Source organism: Felis catus, chromosome A2, assembly GCF_018350175.1.
Source record: "Felis catus isolate Fca126 chromosome A2, F.catus_Fca126_mat1.0, whole genome shotgun sequence".
Lineage (NCBI taxonomy): Eukaryota > Metazoa > Chordata > Mammalia > Carnivora > Felidae > Felis > Felis catus.
Genome location: NC_058369.1, coordinates 51,216,664 through 51,236,224, shown reverse-complemented (window position 1 = coordinate 51,236,224; position 19,561 = coordinate 51,216,664). Strand labels below are relative to the sequence as shown.

At 46.5% G+C, this 19,561-nt stretch overlaps 2 protein-coding genes across 9 annotated transcripts in view; both read right to left on the bottom strand.

Moving 5' to 3' along the window:
• Positions 1–19,561, bottom strand: part of IL17RE (interleukin 17 receptor E) — a 46,509-nt gene that overhangs the window by 1,604 nt on the left and 25,344 nt on the right. For 2 of the 8 annotated variants that reach the window (XM_023250000.2, XM_045051928.1), the window contains exons 4-18: positions 8,892–9,063; positions 8,533–8,548; positions 7,838–7,960; positions 7,108–7,205; positions 6,705–6,888; positions 6,471–6,610; positions 5,528–5,596; positions 4,561–4,627; positions 3,159–3,334; positions 3,026–3,073; positions 2,898–2,943; positions 2,579–2,727; positions 772–840; positions 224–275; positions 42–140 (exon numbers count right to left, since the gene is read on the bottom strand). In XM_023250000.2, coding sequence (XP_023105768.1) covers positions 42–140; positions 224–275; positions 772–840; positions 2,579–2,727; positions 2,898–2,943; positions 3,026–3,073; positions 3,159–3,334; positions 4,561–4,627; positions 5,528–5,596; positions 6,471–6,610; positions 6,705–6,888; positions 7,108–7,205; positions 7,838–7,960; positions 8,533–8,548; positions 8,892–9,063 — 1,508 coding nt within the window. Of the gene's footprint in view, positions 1–41; positions 141–223; positions 276–771; positions 841–2,578; positions 2,728–2,897; positions 2,944–3,025; positions 3,074–3,158; positions 3,335–4,560; positions 4,628–5,527; positions 5,597–6,470; positions 6,611–6,704; positions 6,889–7,107; positions 7,206–7,837; positions 7,961–8,532; positions 8,549–8,891; positions 9,064–9,287; positions 9,765–9,793; positions 10,566–19,561 lie in introns of those variants that run through there. The other 6 variants (XM_045051929.1, XM_023250004.2, XM_023250005.2 and 3 more) reach the window with 6 other exon arrangements.
• JAGN1 (jagunal homolog 1) lies at positions 15,009–17,816 on the bottom strand. The gene is made up of 2 exons (XM_003982463.4): positions 17,575–17,816; positions 15,009–15,949 (listed from the first exon to the last, which is right to left on the bottom strand). Exons 1-2 carry the CDS (start codon positions 17,661–17,663, stop codon positions 15,487–15,489), a joined length of 552 nt encoding a protein of 183 aa, XP_003982512.1. The 5' UTR covers positions 17,664–17,816; the 3' UTR covers positions 15,009–15,486.

Below are 19,561 nucleotides of genomic sequence, written 5' to 3'. Positions count from 1 at the left end.
GTGCAGATCTGAATCCTCAGGTTACCCCCGAGTGTGCTTACCTGACAGTGGGCGCCGGCGAGTGAGGACCAGAACAATGCCCGAGAGGGTGGTGAGTGCCAGCAGTGCCAGGATCAAGAGCCCCAGGTGTCTATGGGAGACTGAGTCAAGCAGCATGAGGCCAAGCCAGGGTCCTCAGTGCCCATCCTCCTTCTTACCCCACCCCACTCTCCCAAGAACTCACCATCCGGACACAAAAGGTGCTTCCAGGAAAACTGAACATCTGACCTCCACACCTGAAGGCACAGAGCCCCCCCATCCCTGTAAGCCAGGGTGGCCCCTCCTCCCAGGGGAAGTTGAATGGGGACAGAAGGGGAGTTCCCCTGGATAGGGAATTTCTCCAGCACAGGGTGTGTTTGGTCCAGCCCTGGCTGGACACACAACAGGTCAAGAGTGGCAAACTCAAAAAATAAACTCAAAGTTGGCCAGGGTGTCCATGAGGACCCGGAGGGCACAGGCCCTGAATGAAGTAATCAGATGCCACTGAGCTCAAGCCCATTGTCACCATGCCTGAATGTGGACACAGTACCAGGTTTTCTGATTTTCGAGGAGAAGCCAGAAATCAGCTTTTTAAAATATGAACTCTCCAATATTTAAATGGTGGCAACTAATTCCAATTTCAAACACCATGTTGGCCAAACCAAACATTTTTGCAGACTGGATTTGCCCCATGTGCCCCCTGAAGAGTAGATGCTAAGGGGGAATGTGCAGAGTGAGGGTAAGATTCCTTACCAGGACACAGCTCCCTGGCTTCAGGAAGGGAATGATGAGGTCTAGCGTCACTGGGCTTGACCCCTGAGTCTGTGGGAACAAAGAACAGAATGACTATCCCCATAGAGTCACATCTGGCTCTGTCCAGTCTGAGTCTTAGCCCATGCTCTTCCTCCTTTCTACTCCCCTCTACCCCCACCCAAATCCTACCCAGGCTTAAGGCCAAGTGCCACTGCTGACAAAAAAGTCTTCCCCCTGCTTCATTCTCAGATCCTGCTGTGATCATTCCTGGATCTGAACCACTGAACAGATACATATTAATCAGGCGATCAGGCATTCATCAACAAACATACTATGGGTGCCTACTCTGTGTCAAGCCCTGAGGAAAGAAGACACAGATGTCATCTCTGTCCTCCAGCAGCTCACAAACCAAGGAGGCTAATTATACCCTGCCTCCTTTCTCTGTCCCACATGTCTGAGGGGATGGCTTGTCCATGGGAAAGAACCTAAGTTGTGAAGTCAGAAGACCACAATTTTAAAAAGTGAGGCTTAACTCTTGCCTTTGTGGTTCCTAGCTGTGTGATCTTTGCATGGAGATAGGTTACCTCTCTCCCTGACCCTCAGTTTCTTCATTTATATATGAGGACTAGTAATCTTTACTTTACCAGGTTATTGAGAGCATCACATGTGAGTGTGCATGTGAACACCCTCTATCTTCCACAGTGTAGTGTGTATTCATTTAGTACTGAACTCCTTAGGGGCAGAGACTGTGTAAAATACTTTTCTTATAGCTCCCAGAGTCTAATACAGGGTAGATACAGAGAAGGGATGTAATAAATACATGTTAAACTGGACAGAATTGATTGCCATCTGTTTACAGGCAGGGTATGGCTCCACCCTACATTCCGGGTGCTGGTTAGGGAGTTGACCAGAGTCTCCATCTTTTGGAAACTCTCTCCACCTCCAACCCCTGTACCACCTCTGTCCTAGACCCCATTCGCCAGCCAGATGTCAGCAGATGCTGACACAGTGACTCTCAAACCACGGCTGAACTCAGTGAAGGTGCTCTTTCCCCAGCTCACAGAGAGAGATGAGTCCATGGCTTTAGCACTCAATCTTAGGTTATCCCATGTGACTTTGTCTTAAATCTTAAGCATGGCTTGGTGTTAAATCTTAAACATTTGCTACCATCTGTCTGCCTGGGAGCCCTCATAGAATACAAAACAAGTAACCAAGCTGCAAGTGAGCATTTAAGAAAGAATTGGAAAAAGCTGACCATGCTTAGTCAGATTGGTGCTATGGTTTGGGGGATATATTTTATTATGGTTTTTATTTTAGATCCTCAGAAGAAAGTCTGCTAGTCAAACTGTTCTCAGTTCACATAATAGAGTTAAATCTGTCAGTGGTTTACAGTATTCTGCAAAAAGGACTTTAGCTTCCAGGGACTCTGTCTCCCAAGACAGTCAGGGAACTTCTGCCAAGTGCCTTGTGGAGGCAAGCAGGAACACAGGGGAAGAGGACAGGGGTTTCCAGAGAGGGCATTGGTATAAAATGTGGCAGCAGATTGACCGGGTCAGAAGACAGCTGGATGTAAGAGGGTCAGCCTCTTGCCTCTGTTTATTCCCTGGAAGTTCAGAAACTAAATGGATTAGACACTGCCCCATTAAAGACCCTGCTGACTGGCAGAGAAACCAGCCGACAAAGGCTGATCAAGTAAACAAATAATCACATGATGTAAGTCAGAGATTTGCTTGCCTCCACCTGCTGTGCTCCTAGCAACACGACCTTGGGTGGGGGTGGGGGACAAACCCTGGCTACTAGGCCATACCTGGCTAATGCTATACACAGGGGGCACCAAGCTGTCCTGCCCCAAGCCTGGATGGCTCCAGGCAGCACTGAAGGTGGCGTGCATCCTCGAGGAGAAGTGAAGGACCAGCTGCTGGGCCTGGGTATCCATGCTCACATTCCAGGATGGGGCTGCCAGGGTGGGAAAGAGCATAATACAAGACATTCTGTTTGTAGGAAGTGGAAGGAGCTGGGTTGTGGTTGATAGAGAAGTCAGGGCAGGGCTAGAGTCTGGCTTGGTCACAGTTGGGTAAGGGTTAAGCAGTGGAAGGGGGTCCCAAAAGGGTCATTTATTGGCTCACCAGTCCCGCGGGGGCATTCAACGTGGCTGCTATTTCCAAAAGAGAACTGAGAAATCCAAGAATGGCAAGTCAGCAAGCTCTAGGCACCACCCATACCCTTCCCCATCCCCTGTCACCCATGCTTGTACCTTGAAGCAGAGCTGGGGGTGCAAGTCTACTCCCTCCAAAACATACCACTGTGGTAGGAGAAGGGAGTTAGTCAGGGAGCAGAGCGCTGGGCCCCAGCCCTGCCCACTCAAGTCCTGGGCAGGCCTGTCTCACCCCCTGTGACTCTCGAGCCGTGGCATTGGGGAGGTCTTCACAGAGGGTGTGCCAGCCCTGCCTCTGGCAGAGGGAGGCCTCCAGCTTCAGTGGGCAGCGGAGGGTTAGAGCCATGACCATCTGACTGTGCTGGCTGTAGTCAGTAAAGTGCACTGACTTCCAGAAGTCCGAGCCATCTGGGTAGGCGGCAGGCAGGGGCAGAGAGTGAGGCCTGGGGAGGCCTAGGCCCTGCTTCAGCCTCAGCCTCTCTTTGCACCCCAATCCCCAGAGCAGCAGGGGATGACTTTTTGAAGACAGCCAGCAGAGTTGCTGGAATGTCTAGGTACCCAATAAATGAGCACACCTTCTCCAGACATTTTATGACCTTTTCTACTTAAACTGTCTCCTCTCCTTCCTGTGCCTCCATTCTGGCCAGCTCCCTGCTGCTACCCAAACTCAAAATCCATATATTTTTGCTTAGGTTCCTCTTAGAACCAGGAATGTTCCCCTCCCTATTCTCCTTTTGAAATCCTGCCCACAGATTTCCTTTTGACATCCTGCCCATGGGGATCCTGCTTGGGTGAGCATCAGTTGGTTGAGCATCCAACTTTGGCTCAGTTGTGGTCTCATGGTTTGTGAGTTCAAGCCCTACATTCAGCTCTCTGCTGTCAGCATGGAGACTGCTTCGAATCCTCTGTCTCCCTCTCTCTTTGCACCTCCCCCACTTGTTCTCTCTTTCTCTATTAAAAATAAATAAACATTAAAAAAAATAAAATCCTTCCCATTTTCTGAGCCCACCTCAGGTGTCATCTTCTATAAGAGACCTTCTCTGCTCAGACAGCCTGCATGGGATTCTCCCTTTCCTGAGTTCATGATCTACAGCCTAATCCTTAATTATAACAATGGCTTGGACTGTAGGCTGCTTTGTGCTTCTCATTATGTTTCAGGGTCCTGTCTCTTTAATTTGGGGATAATAATATATACAGCATTTTAGACATCACCAACCACTTTCACATAAATATTGAATTCAAGATTCATTTCCTCAACAGTTGGAAAGTAAGGCAGGGAAGGTATCACTACTTTACTGACGAAGAAACTGAGACTCAGAGAATAAGTGGGATGTGACCCCAAGATTTCTGGTCCATCCTCTTAGGACACCACCTGCTGGGTCTCATATTTCTGAACCTCTCACAGTGCCTAGTACAATGTTCAATACTGATATATTGGCAGGCTGATTGGTAGATGTGATAGCCCTTTTCCCCCACCAACTCCATGGAAAGTGCCTGCATGGCTTCTGGGGCTTCCTCCACAGCATAGGTACAAAGTGTGTGTGTGTGTGTGTGTGTGTGTGTGTGTGTGTGTGTGTGTGTAAGAGAGAGAGAGAGGCTGTGAATACACAAGAGTGCATATGTACAGCACTTACAGGCTTCAGGCCAGTTCTGGAAGGGGCATTTTTTGCACCTCACAGTGTCCTCTTGCAGGTAGGATGCCTGCGGGGACAGGGGAGAGCAGTCAGGGAAGGTCATAGGAATGGCTTTTCCTGTATCACTCATATCTGAAACTCATTCTGGCTTGACCCTTCCCTGATGCAAGCTGCCTGAGCTGGCAGAGCATGGATGAGGGGAAGCAGGGCAGCGTATGGGCAAGGGTAAGTGGTGTGTGACCAGAGTACAGGAGCAAGACCAGTAAGTATGGGGCTGGGGTTGAGTCCTCTTCTCCCTGGAGAGCAGAACCTATCCTCCCCAGAAAGAGGAGAGGTCCATGTTCCTCCACTTTTGGCTTCCCTGGCTTCTGCCCTCAGTGATTCCCAAGGTGTCCGGTGCGCTGTGTGGACCCCTTCCCCTGGACTGCCCAAACACCCTGGCTGTTGCTTTCTGCCTCAGGTATCTGCCTGAACCTTCCCTTTTGTCTCCTCCTGGTTAACAAGGTCCCCTGAGTTTTCTGTTTAGTTCAAATAAATCTTAACGCCAGGCACCTCAGCTTCATAAGGATTGGAGAGCTGCTATGGAGAGCTTATGGGGACAAGACTTTTGGGACCACATGAAACCTTGCAGTGGCCACATGTGCCTCTACTGTGACTCTTCAGAACACACAGAGAAGGCAACTGTGTATTCTGTCTCTGTGGGATGAGGCCAGTCTGAACCAGGGAAAGCTGGGTTTGGGTAGGACTAAGTTGGAATCACCCCCCAAAATGTCCCATGTTCAGCAGGACACTTCCATCTCTGACCCAGTGTGTGGCTCACAGTCAAGTTGGTAGCAGTCTTCCCAAGCATCTCATCAATACCCAGTCTTTTTAAGGCCTGACTTACTGGAGATATGCTTGACCAACTGTGCCTCTAGGAGTCCTAGAATTGGAGCCATGGACAACCCATACATTTTCCTCTGCTCACCTCTATGCACAGACACGGCAGAAAGAATTCATAAGGCAGGTCTACAGCATGGCCCCCAGACACAATTTTCTGTTGACAAAGCAGCAAAAAGAGTGAAGAGGTGCCTGCCGAAAGAGTTTAGGCACCCTGGACAAGGGCAGCAGGAAGCTGGGACCTTGGCCAACACCCCCCATTTTTCCTCTTATAGGAGAGTTATTTCTTTCACCAAGAAACTTCCTCCCAGGGAGGAGGGAGGTCCCTGCTCTGTAGTCTATTTGCTCTGGGTATCTCAATATATGGAGTGGGGAAAGGGAGGAAATAGGGAAAGGATTATACATTTCTGGAGACCCTACTCTATGCCAGGTAGGTGCTAGAAGCATTAACTCGATTAATTAAATGCCAGCATCTAAAATGATCTTTGTTTTTATAAATGAAGAGAGCTGAGGGAATCAGAGGTATAGCCTCATTCCCCACAAATGATACCAAGTGCATACAAGGGCATCCACAACAACTGGAGGTTCAAGTGGGGTATCAGGGCCCAGGTTGAGTGAATGGGGAACAACTCATTCTCTTAGGCGCAGCAACAAAAGGAAGGAGATGGAAGGGTACCAAGACAGATGTGACCACTTCCTGGCGGGGCGGGGGCGGGGGGGGGGGCGGATTGAAAAGCCTTCTTAGTGCAACCTGAATCTCATTAACGGTCTTCTCACTGGGGATAAATGCCATATTCATTTCTCTGCTAGGCGTTCATGGCTGCTCCAGGTGTCTCTGTCTGCCCTTTCCCTTCTGCATTTTCTGTCTAATCCAACGAAGGCTTAATGCTAGGCACTTCAGAAATGTAGTAAGGTCATAAACAATTACTGTCCCTCTCTGGGCCTCAGTCTCCCCACGTATACAACAGAGAGGTCCTTTTTGCTGCAGTGCTGTGTGATCTGGTTTTTCAAAGGGAGACAACACTCCAAACCTGGGCCTCGAAGGGACTGCTCAGCTCCTCGCATTCTAGTGCCCACTGGTGACAAAGACGCACGCTGACCTCGGGTCCCGGGGCAATGGTCACTCGAATAGCCCGTGCCTCAGGCAACAATTCAAAGGAGAACTCGGGCCCTGGGGAGAAGGAGAACTGGTAGTCTTGTCTCTTGGCCTTAGCGCAGTCACCATTACTTGGCTGCACCCATCTCTGGTCATACCCCATGCCTACCTCCATGCCTTTGTGAGCTGGGTCTGGGGAGACCTTCCATTGCCTTTGCATATGAAGGTTGGGTCCTTTTAGAGCGTGATCCCTTGTGAGAGATGTCTGGGAAGGGGACAGCAATGTGATGACCCTTCTCAGACAGGCAACAGCTATTCAGCAGCTTCCTCTGTAGGCAGAGAACAGGGTTGGCCTTAGGCCAGGAATCGGGCTTCTATTACTGCTTCTGGAACCTGGGGTACCACAGGCAAGTTGCTCAACCTTTAGACCTCAGTTTCCCTAACTGTGTAACAGAATAGTCTACTTCATCACCATGTTCTCTATCTCTCATGTGGCTAGAGAACAAAATGAAAGGCCAGAAAGGAAAGGGCTGTGGGGTATAAGGCAGGGCTGGAACTGGCAGGGGGAGTACCTGAGCAGATGCTGGCATCTTGTGTCTCCTACAGAACCGGAACTTGTATGACTTTTTGTATTTCTGCACCAGGAAGTGGATCCAGCCCCCCTGGAGGTCTGCGCAGGAAAGGACACATTGACTATCCAGCCCTTCACTGCCCCTCCCCTACCTGGAAGTGTGGCCTGATGTTAGGCAGGAAGTCATTTGAGATCATGGAGGGTAATGATATCAAGCTTCTTTAGTCCTAAAAATTATGATATAGTCAAAAAAGGATTAATTCCTTAGGTAGAGAAAAAGCTACATATATGCAAAGATGTCCACTGTAGCATTATTTACAGCAGTGAAAAATTAGAAACTGCCAATTGTTAAACAGTCTCTGGGCATTTAGTATGTGCCAGGCACTAAGCTAGGCAATTAAATACAGACTTGAATTAAGAAAGATCTTACTTTGTGAATAGAAGGTAATAATAGGAAACTCACAGAACTAAAACATTTTAATGCCAAGAATTGGTACCAGTGGAAAGGAGAAACACCTTCACAAAATGATAAAAGTGAACCCATGAATATCAGTCATGCTATGCTATTTTAGGATGACCTGTCTCTGTTGAGGTTGACAATAGGACAGACATCTGTTCTAGGATGATAAATCCCACTTTCCTCAGCCTGCCGCACCCTGCACCCCGCCCCCCCGCCAATGCTCTTAATTCCCATCTCCACTGAGAAGGGCCCAAAGGGCTATTTCTCATACCTGAAGGATTTGACATCAGATGCAGGTGCAAATAGCAGGCGGGGAGCCAGAGCTGAGCACACCAGGACTTTAGAGACACAGGAAGGGCCAACTGGGTATGGCAAGGAATATGAGCAGACCCTCCTGGGAAGGATGATAAGAAAATCAAATGATAGGGTCCAAGAAGGTCCCTCTTGCCTCAGACAAGTTGCACTTGAGACTGAGATGTGTGGCTTTGAGCAAGTGACGGATCTCTCTAAGCCTCAGCTTCCTCATTCATAAAGTAGGACTGTTGTCAAGATCAAGTAAGATAATATGTGGGAAAATGATTTGTAAACCAGAATGTACCATAAGATATGAAGGAGTGTTGTATCTCCGACAGGAATGAGGGATCAGTTAAGGGAGAGAGATTATCCTCTGTCTCTCATTTAATCCTCCCCTCAGCCCAGGGGCAACAGTTTTCATGGTACCATCATTTCTACCTCACTGCTCTACCCCTCAGAAATGGAGAGTCAGAGGGACTAAGGGCACTGCTTGCAGCCACATGTGGAGTATGTGGTGGAACTGCAATGCAAATCCAGGCTTGTCTTGATTCTAAACCCCGTGATTTTTCCTTGTTATGCTACTTCCCAATTTGGGAACAAAAATGACTAGCTCATTAGGGATCTGGAACAAAAGGGACAAAGAAGAGAATCAGGGCAGGGAATGAGACTCACCAGTGAGTGCGTCTTCCTGAAGGCACAGGGCCCAGTAAGGGTAAGAAAAGAGAGAAGAATTATTAGTAGAGATTCCCATGGGGGGCATTCTCCCTGAGGTCTTTGGTTCAAATCACCTAATTCTAAGGTCCATAAGCTAATAGCCCATCCACTCTAGCTCTTTTCTTTCTAGTTCAACCCTGCCCAGGCCCTCAGCACACCAGAACCTTGGCTACCCCTTTGAGACCATATAAACGACACACTGGGGCTGTCACCAGGGCACAGGGACTTGGGAGGCAGAAGAGGACAGGCCGAAGAGTGGGGACCTTTACCAGCCTGTGGCAGGCAGCTGTCCCCACTGGGCAGTGGGGGTATCTTACCATGTGGGAGGCCAGCAGACAGTGGGTGCTCCAGTGCAGAAGATAGGGGCAGCCAATCCCAGAGGAGGCAGAGAGGCCAATGAGCAGCAGGAGAGGCAGGAGCAGGGCTGCCAGTCTGGGGCTCCCCATGGACTTCCGTGGGGTCAGAGCCCCCAGAACATGGCTGCACAGCCTGAAGGATGGCAGGGACTTGCTGTTCAGTAGCAGAGAGTTCAGGGAGCAGGAGCCCTCGCCTCAGCCTGCCACTGCCCCGCCCTGCCCCAAAGCTCCTCCTCGATCCTAGATCCTAACCAGCCAGCCAGGCCACATTCCTTCCCCTAGCGGAGGGCCGGAGGGACGCTTGCTCGCGCCACCCCCCCCCCCCCCGCCCCCTGCCCCAAATCCTACTGCCCCCACCTGGAGGGCAAGGGGCTCCTGCTCTGGCAGAGAAATAACAGGAAAGAGGCCAGCACAGGGTTAGGAGGATGGAGGGCTGTACCTATTTCTTAACCCCTCCTACTGCCGCAACACCCGCCCACTACCGCTCTTGGACTTGGGAGCTTCCTTGGAGACATGCTACATCCCCTCACTTAGAGAATCAATAGAGCTATTAAGCACTGTTCTGCAATGGGGCCTGGAGACAATGGTGACGAAGGCACCACTTAGAGTTGAACAGAACAACAAAAAGTCATTACAGGATGCATATAAATCGCACATGCTCCCATACTCCTCCTGCTCCCTACCTGGGTGACCCTCAGGACTATAGACTAGCTTCCTCTCTCCACCCAGCTCTTCTGGGCAAAGGGCTCCAAGCCAAAGGGACCTCCAGCTTCAAGGATCCTCTAATCAGTACTGTCTGTTCAGGAAGCCCCAGAACTCATAGCTGAGCCCTGGAGCTGAGGGAGCAGGCCCCACGCACTGACCTGGTTTTCTGTGGTTTCTGATGCTGACGAGGCTCCAGGCTTTGTGGGGACCCTCCCTATCATCCCACAGCTTCCTCCTGCTCATGGAGCATTTGAACTGCTTTAGTCCTCATTTTGGTGACACACATAGAAAGCAAGTTTGGGGCACACCTACAGGGTTAAGTCATCTTGAGATTGTAGCCTGACTATAACCTTCTTTAGGCCAATTCTAAGTCTTCAGGTCCACAGTCTGAAGACCCATTGTACTCATTATCCTAAAAATACCCTCTAACTTTTGAGTTCCTCAGAAGATAAGGACCCTTTCCTATTAGTTAAGTTCTCCAATGCACAACAGTGGATGTCAAGAAATACGTGCTTTGGGCGTTCCTGGGTAGCTCAGTCAGTTGACTCTTGATTTTGGCTCAGGTCATAGTCTCGCCTTTGTGAGTTCCAGCCCTGTGTCCACAGCCCTGTGTTCCAGCCCACTTTGAGTGCAGAGCCTGCTTGGGATTCTCTCTTTCCCTTTCTCTCTGTCCCTCCCATTTTTTTTTCTCTCTCTCTCTCTCAAAAATGAATAAACTTAAAGAAAAAGAGAAATAGGTGTTTTGTAGTTGAATAAATATAAATGATACATTTAAGTAGCATTTATCTGCTTCACATTTCACAAGCACTTTCATATTTGATCCTCCTAATCACTTCATGAGAGAGGTAAGTGAGAATTATTCTTTTCATTTCATAAAAAGAGAACATTTCAGGGGCACCTGGGTGGCTCAGTTGGTTAAGCGCCCGACTTCGGCTCAGGTCATGATCTCGCAGTTTGTGGGTTCAAGCCCTGCGTCGGGCTCTGTGCTGACAGCTCAGCGCCTGGAGCCTGTTTCCGATTCTGTGTCTGCCTCTCTCTCTGTCCCTCCCCTGGTCACACTCTGTCTCTCTCTCTCTCAAAAATAAATAAACACTAAAAAGAATTAAAAAGAGAGAGAGAGAGAACACTTCATAAAAAGGTAACAGAAAGAAGAGTGATTTTGTCAAGGTCATTCTAGCCCAGGGAGCTCCAATTCTGCCAGCCTCCCACAGTTCATCTCATTTTCTACCATCCTGTAGTCTTTCTTCCCACTGCCTCATCTCCCTCTGCTCCTGGGAACCTAAAAGAGTTTGCATGGCAAGGATCTGTTTTTTGGCCTTGGAGCCCATCACTGCAAAAACAGATTAGTTAAGGGGCACCTGGGTGGCTCAGTCGGTTAAGCATCCAACTTCGGCTCAGGTCATGATCTCACAGTTCAAGAATTTGAGTCCCTTGTTGGGCTCTGTGCTGACATCTCGGAGCCTGGAGCTTGCTTCAGATTCTGTCTCCCTCTCTCTCTGCCCCTCCCCCACTTGCGCCCTTTCAAAAATAAACAACAAAATAATATTTAAACAAAAATAAATTTAAAAATCTGATTAGTTAAGATATGAAGGAAGAAAAATGTGGTCTGGCCATACTAAGGATAGGTTAAGTAGTTTTCCCCCTCAATTTTTACTGAAACCAAAGTGGTTTAGATCTACATAACTAATGCAATTTCCAATGCTAAGGGCATAAAGTAAGAGACTTGGTTCTATTCTAGAATACTTTTCTTTCTTAACCTCTTATATCTTCTGCTCTGTCACAGTGAAAATATTTCCTTAATTTCTCCCTGACCCTGGCTGAAGTATGGTAGGAGAAGCAGAAAAGAAACAAAAAGGACCCACATTCACACATAAAAAGGAAAAAAAAAGAATAGAAAGGGAAGAACACAAGCACCTAGAAAAGGGCAAAGAATAAAGATGAGTAAGAAAGATAGAAGAGAGAAAAGAAGGTGTGTTTTATTTATTGTCTGCTAGTTTGCCTATTGACTGAAGAGTCTGTTCCAAAAATGATTTAAAGTAAAAAGCACAGAAGGTGAGTTCCAACACATCCTGGGAAAGAGTAGGGAATCAGTTCAAGATTTGCTAAACTCTTACTATCAGGCTCTGGGCCATATCTCATTTTATGAATACTACAAGCCTTGAGGTCAGTCTTATTAAACCATTTTACTGACTGGAAAACACTAGGAAGATTATGTAATTTGCCCAAATACAAAAATGGAGAGCTGGGACTCACCACCCTATCTTTCTGGCTCTTTCTGCCAGAACACACTGCTTGGGGAGATCTGTGGGAAGTCAGAGGGTTTCTGGGCCCTACGGTCCATGGAAATACTAGATTTAGCAATGTGATGTAGTTAGTAGGGTTAACAATGTGAAGGAAGGATTTGGAAAGAACAGGTCTTATGACAGTGAATTAGTGGTCAGACTTCCAGATGAGCAGAGATTGTTTGGCAAGTGTCAACACAGGAGTAACTGGCTGGAAATAAGAGGTAGCCAACTAGAGTAAAAGCCAACTGTAGCACAGAGGCCCTGTCCTCTTGCAAGATGGCTGAGCCTGCCTAATCTGTGGTTTGTGTCTGAAGGAGCGGACCCCAGACTTCATGCTCTAATAACCTTTACTTGGGGACCAAGCCAGCAGCTGAGGAAGTCTTGGCAGGCCCATGAACATGCTCAGAGACAGAGTACACTGTGGGGGCCGTGGACAGCTGTTTTTCTTGAGCCTTACTCTTATATGGACTCTGGTCAGACCATGCAGCAGCACCTCCAGGCTCTTTCTGTAATGGCTGATTCTTAAAATCTGTTGGGGCAACTGTGCCTACTACCATTAGGACACCTTGGACAAGAGGGGCCAACCCATTAGACAAATGTAAACCAAGAGTGGACAAGTGTTCCTTCCTCATTTCTGCTGTTCCAGAAGGGATCAACCTCTAGAATTCCAAGGCAAGAAATTATGCCTAACAGAGAGGTAGGGACCCCCAGTGTGAGAAAGGGAAGTTAACAATGCTCTTCAAGGAAAGGGATCTGGATATTTATTAAGCACCTGCTATGTATTTTATTTAATCCTCACAATCCCGGTAGCTACTATGATTCCCACGTGTCAGATCAAAATCAGAGACTCAAGTATCTTGCTCAAGGCAAAGGTAGAATTCCAACCTAAGTCAATCTAATATCAGAAAGTGTTCACTCCACTACTCCACACTGCCTTTCTCATGGACCAGATGCTCTCTAAGGGTCCCTCCACCGCCTATATTCTAGATGTGCAAACATTAGGGAATTACCATTCCTTACATTTATATACTGTTACATAGTTCACAAAACATCTTCATAATACTTCATTTGTCTTCAAAACAATCCTGTGAAATATGCAGTGTTGATCCTAGCCATAGGACTAGGTGTGCTGGTACTTGAACCCATCTTCCACCATCCAATATAGTGTTGTTCCCATTAACTCAAGATCTCTTTCAAAGGGGATCTTGTTTGCTTTGGGGAATGCTACAACCTTGAGGCAGGAAAAAAAAATGACTGGAAAAGCAGATTCCCAATAACCCAACAAGCAGAAAACAAAAATAAACCAAATGGCTTTTTCCCCCATTCACAGCCATTTCCATAATAGGTCTTCAAAAGCACTCTAAGACTATAAAATATCATTCCAATAATCAGAGAAAATTTTAACATTATTTATTTTTGAAAGTTTTCACTTAAAAGTTTTTATTCGCATCCCAATTCTTTGAAAATAAGCAATTTGTGCCTGATGCACATAATTCCATTACCCACACATTTCCATCTGCTTTCCTTCCAAATTCTACTCCTGCCGCAGTCTAATTTTTTCCTCTGTGCAATACATCCTGACTTCACTCTACAGGTCAAGTTACTTCATTCAACAGAGTACACACTATGTGTCAGGTACTGAGCAAGGGGTGAGGAAAAGACATGTAAACAAGTAATTCTGTCAATAAGAGGTAAAATAAAAATGCCATGTGGATTCAAAGAAAGAACTCTTTACTCCTCAAATTGAAGCAACCAGAAGGCTCCAGAATTACCATATAAACTGAATCTTGAAGGATAGGCAATAAAGGCATATGAAGGTATAAACGGGACATATTTAAGCAAACTGGGAAAACATGAAAGCAATATGAGGACTCATGAGGTTGTACTGACCGAGAAAGACTGCGTGAGAGTATTGGGAGATAATGCAAGACTGGTACACTGGAATCACATCTTGGGAATGTCAAGAGATGGAAGTATTTTGATTGTTCAAAAAATAATGGCACATTGTAGACTTGATGATAATCTAGAGCTGTGCTCTTGGTGTACTCGCTTGCACCACAGGGATGCAGGAAGAGGTGTGGGTATGAGGTGGAAGACAAGGAGCTAAGTTTGGTACACACTGAGTTTGAGACGACAATCAGAACATGTAGAGAAAAAGCTTTTGCAGAAGTACTACCAGTATCTAAGAATGAGAGAGTGTATACCTAATATTTATGGAATAAAAGAATGAGTTAAAAAGATGACTAGAACTCTGGAGAGGGCAGAGATCTGCCATTAGAGACCTGAACATCATCCAGAGACGATAATAAAGTCAAGTGGACAAGAACAAAGGGACACACATCTTTCCTGCAATAAATATTTACTGTATGTCAGACTTTTAGGTGTGAAAAGAGCCTTTAGTTCACAGGTCTCTTTCCCATTTCCATTTTTAACTTATCTGTTCCATGCTATCAGATCCCGTGCTCATTAGTTGTTTCACATGTATATCATGCTTCACCAAGATTGCAAGCTCCCTTACATGCAGGGATACTTTAAAAATCTTTTGGGGGGTGCCTGTGTGGCGCAGTCGGTTAAGCGTCTGACTTCAGCCAGGTCACGATCTCACGGTCCGTGAGTTCGAGCCCCGCGTCGGGCTCTGGGCTCATGGCTCAGAGCCTGGAGCCTGTTTCCGATTCTGTGTCTCCCTCTCTCTCTGCCTCTCCCCCGTTCATGCTCTGTCTCTCTCTGTCCCAAAAATAAATAAACGTTGAAAAAAAAATTAAAAAAAAAAATCTTTTTGATGCCATAATATATTATTAGACACATAACTGACGATCTGTTAACAGTGAATGATAAACATGAATATCCAACCAAAAGAACCCATAACCCAAGCAGGATAAATGAGACTGGACCATTTTACAGGTGGAGAGATTAAATGTACAGCCCATGGTTGCAGGGCTGCTACTATGACTTATGTTCCCTATGCCCACTTCACTTCTCTATGGCTACTTCCAGGTTTCTCAGGAAACTACCTACCTCCTAGGGCCTAAGGCCACTCAAGCAACATACCTTTCACACTCTGTCAAATCCCAACACAAGGCACAGGGTGGACAAGGCAGTTCTAACTTTATTGAAGTTCTTTTCATTAAAATGCCACAGCCTGCAGGGGGAGCCTCGCAAATGATTCCTGCCCCACAACCTATAGATTGAAGTAGAATTTGATTTATTCCCTATCTCCTTCAGTCTTGGTGGCTAAGGGGTAATTGATGAAAGTGGAGAGAATGACCAAGAGGCAAGGATGAGGCTCGGTCTTAAAGAAAACCCCAGAAGGGCTTCAACTTCAGCAAGTTTGTTCTACAGTTGTTGATCACTCAGTTCCAGCCAACCAGGAATAAGTTAAATATAGTTTTGCCACCTTAGCTGATGGCAACAGGAGGGGCTTTCCAGCACGTGGACTGCGTTTGCACTAGCTGCCAACATCACGGCTGCCAAAATCACCAAAGATTTCAGAGCAGCTCCTCTACTTCTCACTCCACTCAATGGGAGGCCCAGGCTTCTACCCCACAGAGCAGTCCATCAGGCAGGCTTCATTTACGCTTCTTCTCCTGTGTGCTGGTGAACCAAGAGTCTAGGAGCTTCTTGCTGTAGTATAACTGCCAGGCATGCACTTGGACTGCCAGCACCAACACCAGGTACATGACAGAGACGGCAGAAAAACCAAAGAGGAAGCGGTAAGCCTTTCCATGGCGGTAGAGCTGCTGTGCAGCAGGGAACATCTCCATGCTGCCATAAATGAGAGGAGCTATGGAAAAGAGCCCCATGCTGATCATGGAGAGCACCAGGTAGCTAATGTTGTTTCGAGGGAAGGAGAAGAGGCCCAAGAGAGAGGGCACAATGCTCAGCAAATACGGATATTCCCACTGATAGGGCATGGCCACCTGGTCATGCGACAATAGCCTCAGGTGTCCCACACTCATCTTGGCAACCAGCAGCAGCCATATGACCAGATGCACGTAGATCAGCTTCTTGATTTCATACTTGAGGGTCACACTGTGGGGTAGAGCAGAGGAAGAAGCACCTTTCATTCAAAATTTTCTGACCACCAACTATATGCCAGGCAACTATAACAGAACACTGGGATACAAACATGAATAAGATACAGCCCCTGCCTGGAGGCTTGGGGAACAGGAACAAAAGAAAAAATAATAGGAAAATGAAGTGGAAGAGGTCTAGTAAATATATATTGCAAGATATATGAGATCACAGGAAGGAGTAATTAGTTCAGCTTAGGATGGGATGTCTGAGAAGGGGCGCTGGAGGAGAGTGATATTTGAGCTCTGAAGGGTGGGTGGAGCTGTACATACCATTAAGAGGTAATAACATGCAGGCAAAAAGATATTAGCACTGTGTTCCAGGAAAGCAGGTGGTGCAGCAGGAATACTTTGCAGTGGGAAGGGGAGTAGCAGGATATGAAGTTTCAAAGACTATGAGTCACATAAAAGGCAAAAAAGTAACTCAGAGCTGTGTATTTAGAGAGATGATTTTGACTGCACCACAGGAATATAGCCTAGAAGAAGGAGATACTGGCAGTGAGGAAATCAACTCAGGCTGCTCATTATTTCCCCAGCTAGAGTAGATTTTATATCCAAAGGAAGCACACATATTTCTCTTATTCTTCTAATTCTCTCAGGTCCTAAATGTGTCCTCTTCACACCCCTGAGGGCAGTTTCTGCTCTGAACAGTCATCAAAACACTGGTTCGGGTTGTGATATCTCTTGGGCAGGGTCCAAGGATTAACAATGAAAGTAAAGTCCAAAAAGCTTGTCATTCTTCAAAACTCTGGAAGGATGTGAAAAACATTCTGGGAGAGTTTGATGGATTTAAGGAAAGAAAATCAATTTTTCCAGGTTTTAATTTTAAGAGTATTCATTATAGAAAATGACAGAAAATGTGGAAAGGTAGGGGTAAAAAAATCAGTCACCTGTAGACTTCGTGCTCCATGAAGGCAGGGACCAATTTTGTCTTTTTTAAAAGAAACTTTTTTATTGAAGGTATAACATGCATACAAAGACCATATCTGTTTTTGCTTATTACTGTATCCTCAGTGCCTAGCACAATGCCTGATGGGTAGAAACTCAATAAAGATTTGTTGAATAAACGAATGTAAAAATACCCCTTACAGGGGAATGTTCATAAAATTCATTCTAGGCAAGTAAAGGATGGACTCTATGGTCCACATTCCCCAAAACGGCCCGAAAAAGAACAGCTACCATGTATTGGACAGACTCTCTACACGAATTACTAGCTCACTAAATTCTTCACCAAAACCTAAATAGATTACTTTCCCTTTCACAGATAAGGAAACTGAAGTTCAATTAAAAATTGGATTTCCGAGGTCACAGGAGCCAGCGTCGGAAGACTCAGGAGCCTAGAGGGTAGGGACTGGACCCTCCCAAGGCAAAGGGAAGATCACGGGGTGGCGTTTATGGCAGCAGTGGGGCTTCCCGAAATTGGGGACAGGCCCTAGGCCAACATGCGAGGAGGGGACTTGGCAGGTGCGCACTGGCGGGATGGGGGGTGGAAATAAGACCCCGAGGCCGGCCGGCGTCTCTTCCCAAACCCTTCGGGTTCCGGCTGGAGAGAAGGGCTCCGTGCTTCCAACCTCACTTTCATACCTCATCTGGTAGTGCATGGCGACGCGCTCCCGGTGCTGAAAGTCGCTGCCGTCGGTACCGGCCGCTCGCGGGCCTGCCCGAGATGCCATTATCCCCGCCCCAAATCCCGGTGCCCCTTACACCGACCCTCGCCGCAACTACCAGGCCAAGAACCCTAAACACCCGGTTACCACAGCCTCCACTCGCCACCCTAACAGCCGCGCGGTTCTGTGGGGACAACTTCCGGCCTCTCTGTCTCAGGAGGACCGACTCTGTGGTCACGTCCTCGCGCACGCGCACGCTCTCTGGACCAGGCCCCATCCTGACTCTGCCCTTTTGGAGTGCGGAAGCAGTTAAGCGGCACGGAAGGCATCTTTTTGCCATCTTACTGCACCGTATCTTCTAGATTATCAAACACGTTCACCTTTTAAACTCTAATATGAGTTTAAGACAGCAATGTCTCCACTTCACAGATGGGGAAATGATACTTTAAAAAGGTTAGAAACTGTCCCCAAAGCACACATCATTGACACATGGATTACTTAATCATTGCAAAGAGAAAATGGTAACTTTATAGTGGAAAAACCTGGGGTGTACCCCTTAACCAAGTAAAGTTAACTTGAACAGTAATAAGACAAACTGACATCCTGTTACATTGAGAACACAGCATCACTTCTGTGATCTTTCTGGCAAAAATACTTAATCTGAATCTAATCATGAAGAGATGATAGATTAAATTTAAGGATATACTATAAGATAACTAGATTGTATTTTTTTAAATGTGAAGGCTATGAAAGAAAAAGAAAATCGTGTCTTCTTTTAATGTTTATTTTGGAGAGAGCATGAGCGGGGGAGGGGCAGAGAGAGGGGGAGGATCTAAAGCAGGCTCTGTCTTGACAGCAGAGAGCCAGATGCAGGGCTCCATCTCACAAACCATGACATCATGACCTGTGCCAAAGTTGCATGCTTAACAGGCTGAGCCACCCAGATGCTCCAGAAAATTGTGTTTCTTAAATAGTAAGACTTGAAAGTTGAAATGACCACTCAATCCAAGGGCTGCAGAATGGATGAAACAGGCATGAAAACATTTATCTCCTTATACATCTCTAGCAGAGTTCTTGGATGAGCATTGTCAATGAGCAGTAACATTTAGAAAAAAATGTTTATTTTGAGAGAGAGTGAGCATGGGGGGGGGGGGGGAGGAGAGAGAGAATCCCAAGCAGTCTCTCACTAACAGAACAGAGCTTGACATAGGGCTTGATCCCTATGACCTAAGCTGAAACCAAGAATCAGAAATCCAACCAACTGATCAACCCAGGCGCCCTGAGTAGTAATATTTTGAAAGGAATTTTTTTTTTCTGAGCAGTAGTCTCAACCAGCTTAAAATACTCAGTAAAGCACATTACAAACATCCATGTTATCATCCAGGATTTGTTGTTCCATTTATAGAGCATAGTCAATAGATTCAGTATAATTTTTAAGGGTCCTGGAACTTTTGGGATGGTAAGTGAACACTGACTTCAACTTAAAGTCACCACCTGCATTAGCCCCTAACAAGAGACGCAGCCTGTCCTTTGAAGCTTTGATGCCAGGCATTGACTTCTCTCCAGCTATAAAAGTCCTAGATGGCATCTTCTTCTAATAGAAAGCTGTTTCATCTACATTGAAAATCTGTTGCTTAGCATAACCACCTTAATTAATTATCTCAACTAGATCTTTTGGATAACTTGCTGCAGCTTCTACCTGCTGCTTTACCTTGCACTTTTATGTTACAGAGATTCCTTAAGCCTCATGAACCAACCTCTGCTAGCTTCACACTTTTCTTCTGAAGCTTCCACACCTGTCTTAACCTTCATAGAATTGAAGAGAATTAGGGCCTTGCTCTCAGTTAGGCTTTGGCTTAAGGAAATGTTGTGGCTGGTTTGATCTTTTATCTAGACTACTAAAACTTTATATCAGTAATAAGCCTGTTTCACTTTCTTATCATTCGTGTGTTCACTGGAGTAGC

Bases quoted from the DNA above. Each gene is read 5' to 3' on its own strand.
- JAGN1 (XM_003982463.4), bottom strand. From the start codon at position 17,663: ATGGCATCTCGGGCAGGCCCGCGAGCGGCCGGTACCGACGGCAGCGAC. The intron at 15,950-17,574 runs GTATGAAAGTGA...TCTACCCCACAG, and splicing joins GCCATGCACTACCAGATGAG to TGTGACCCTCAAGTATGAAA.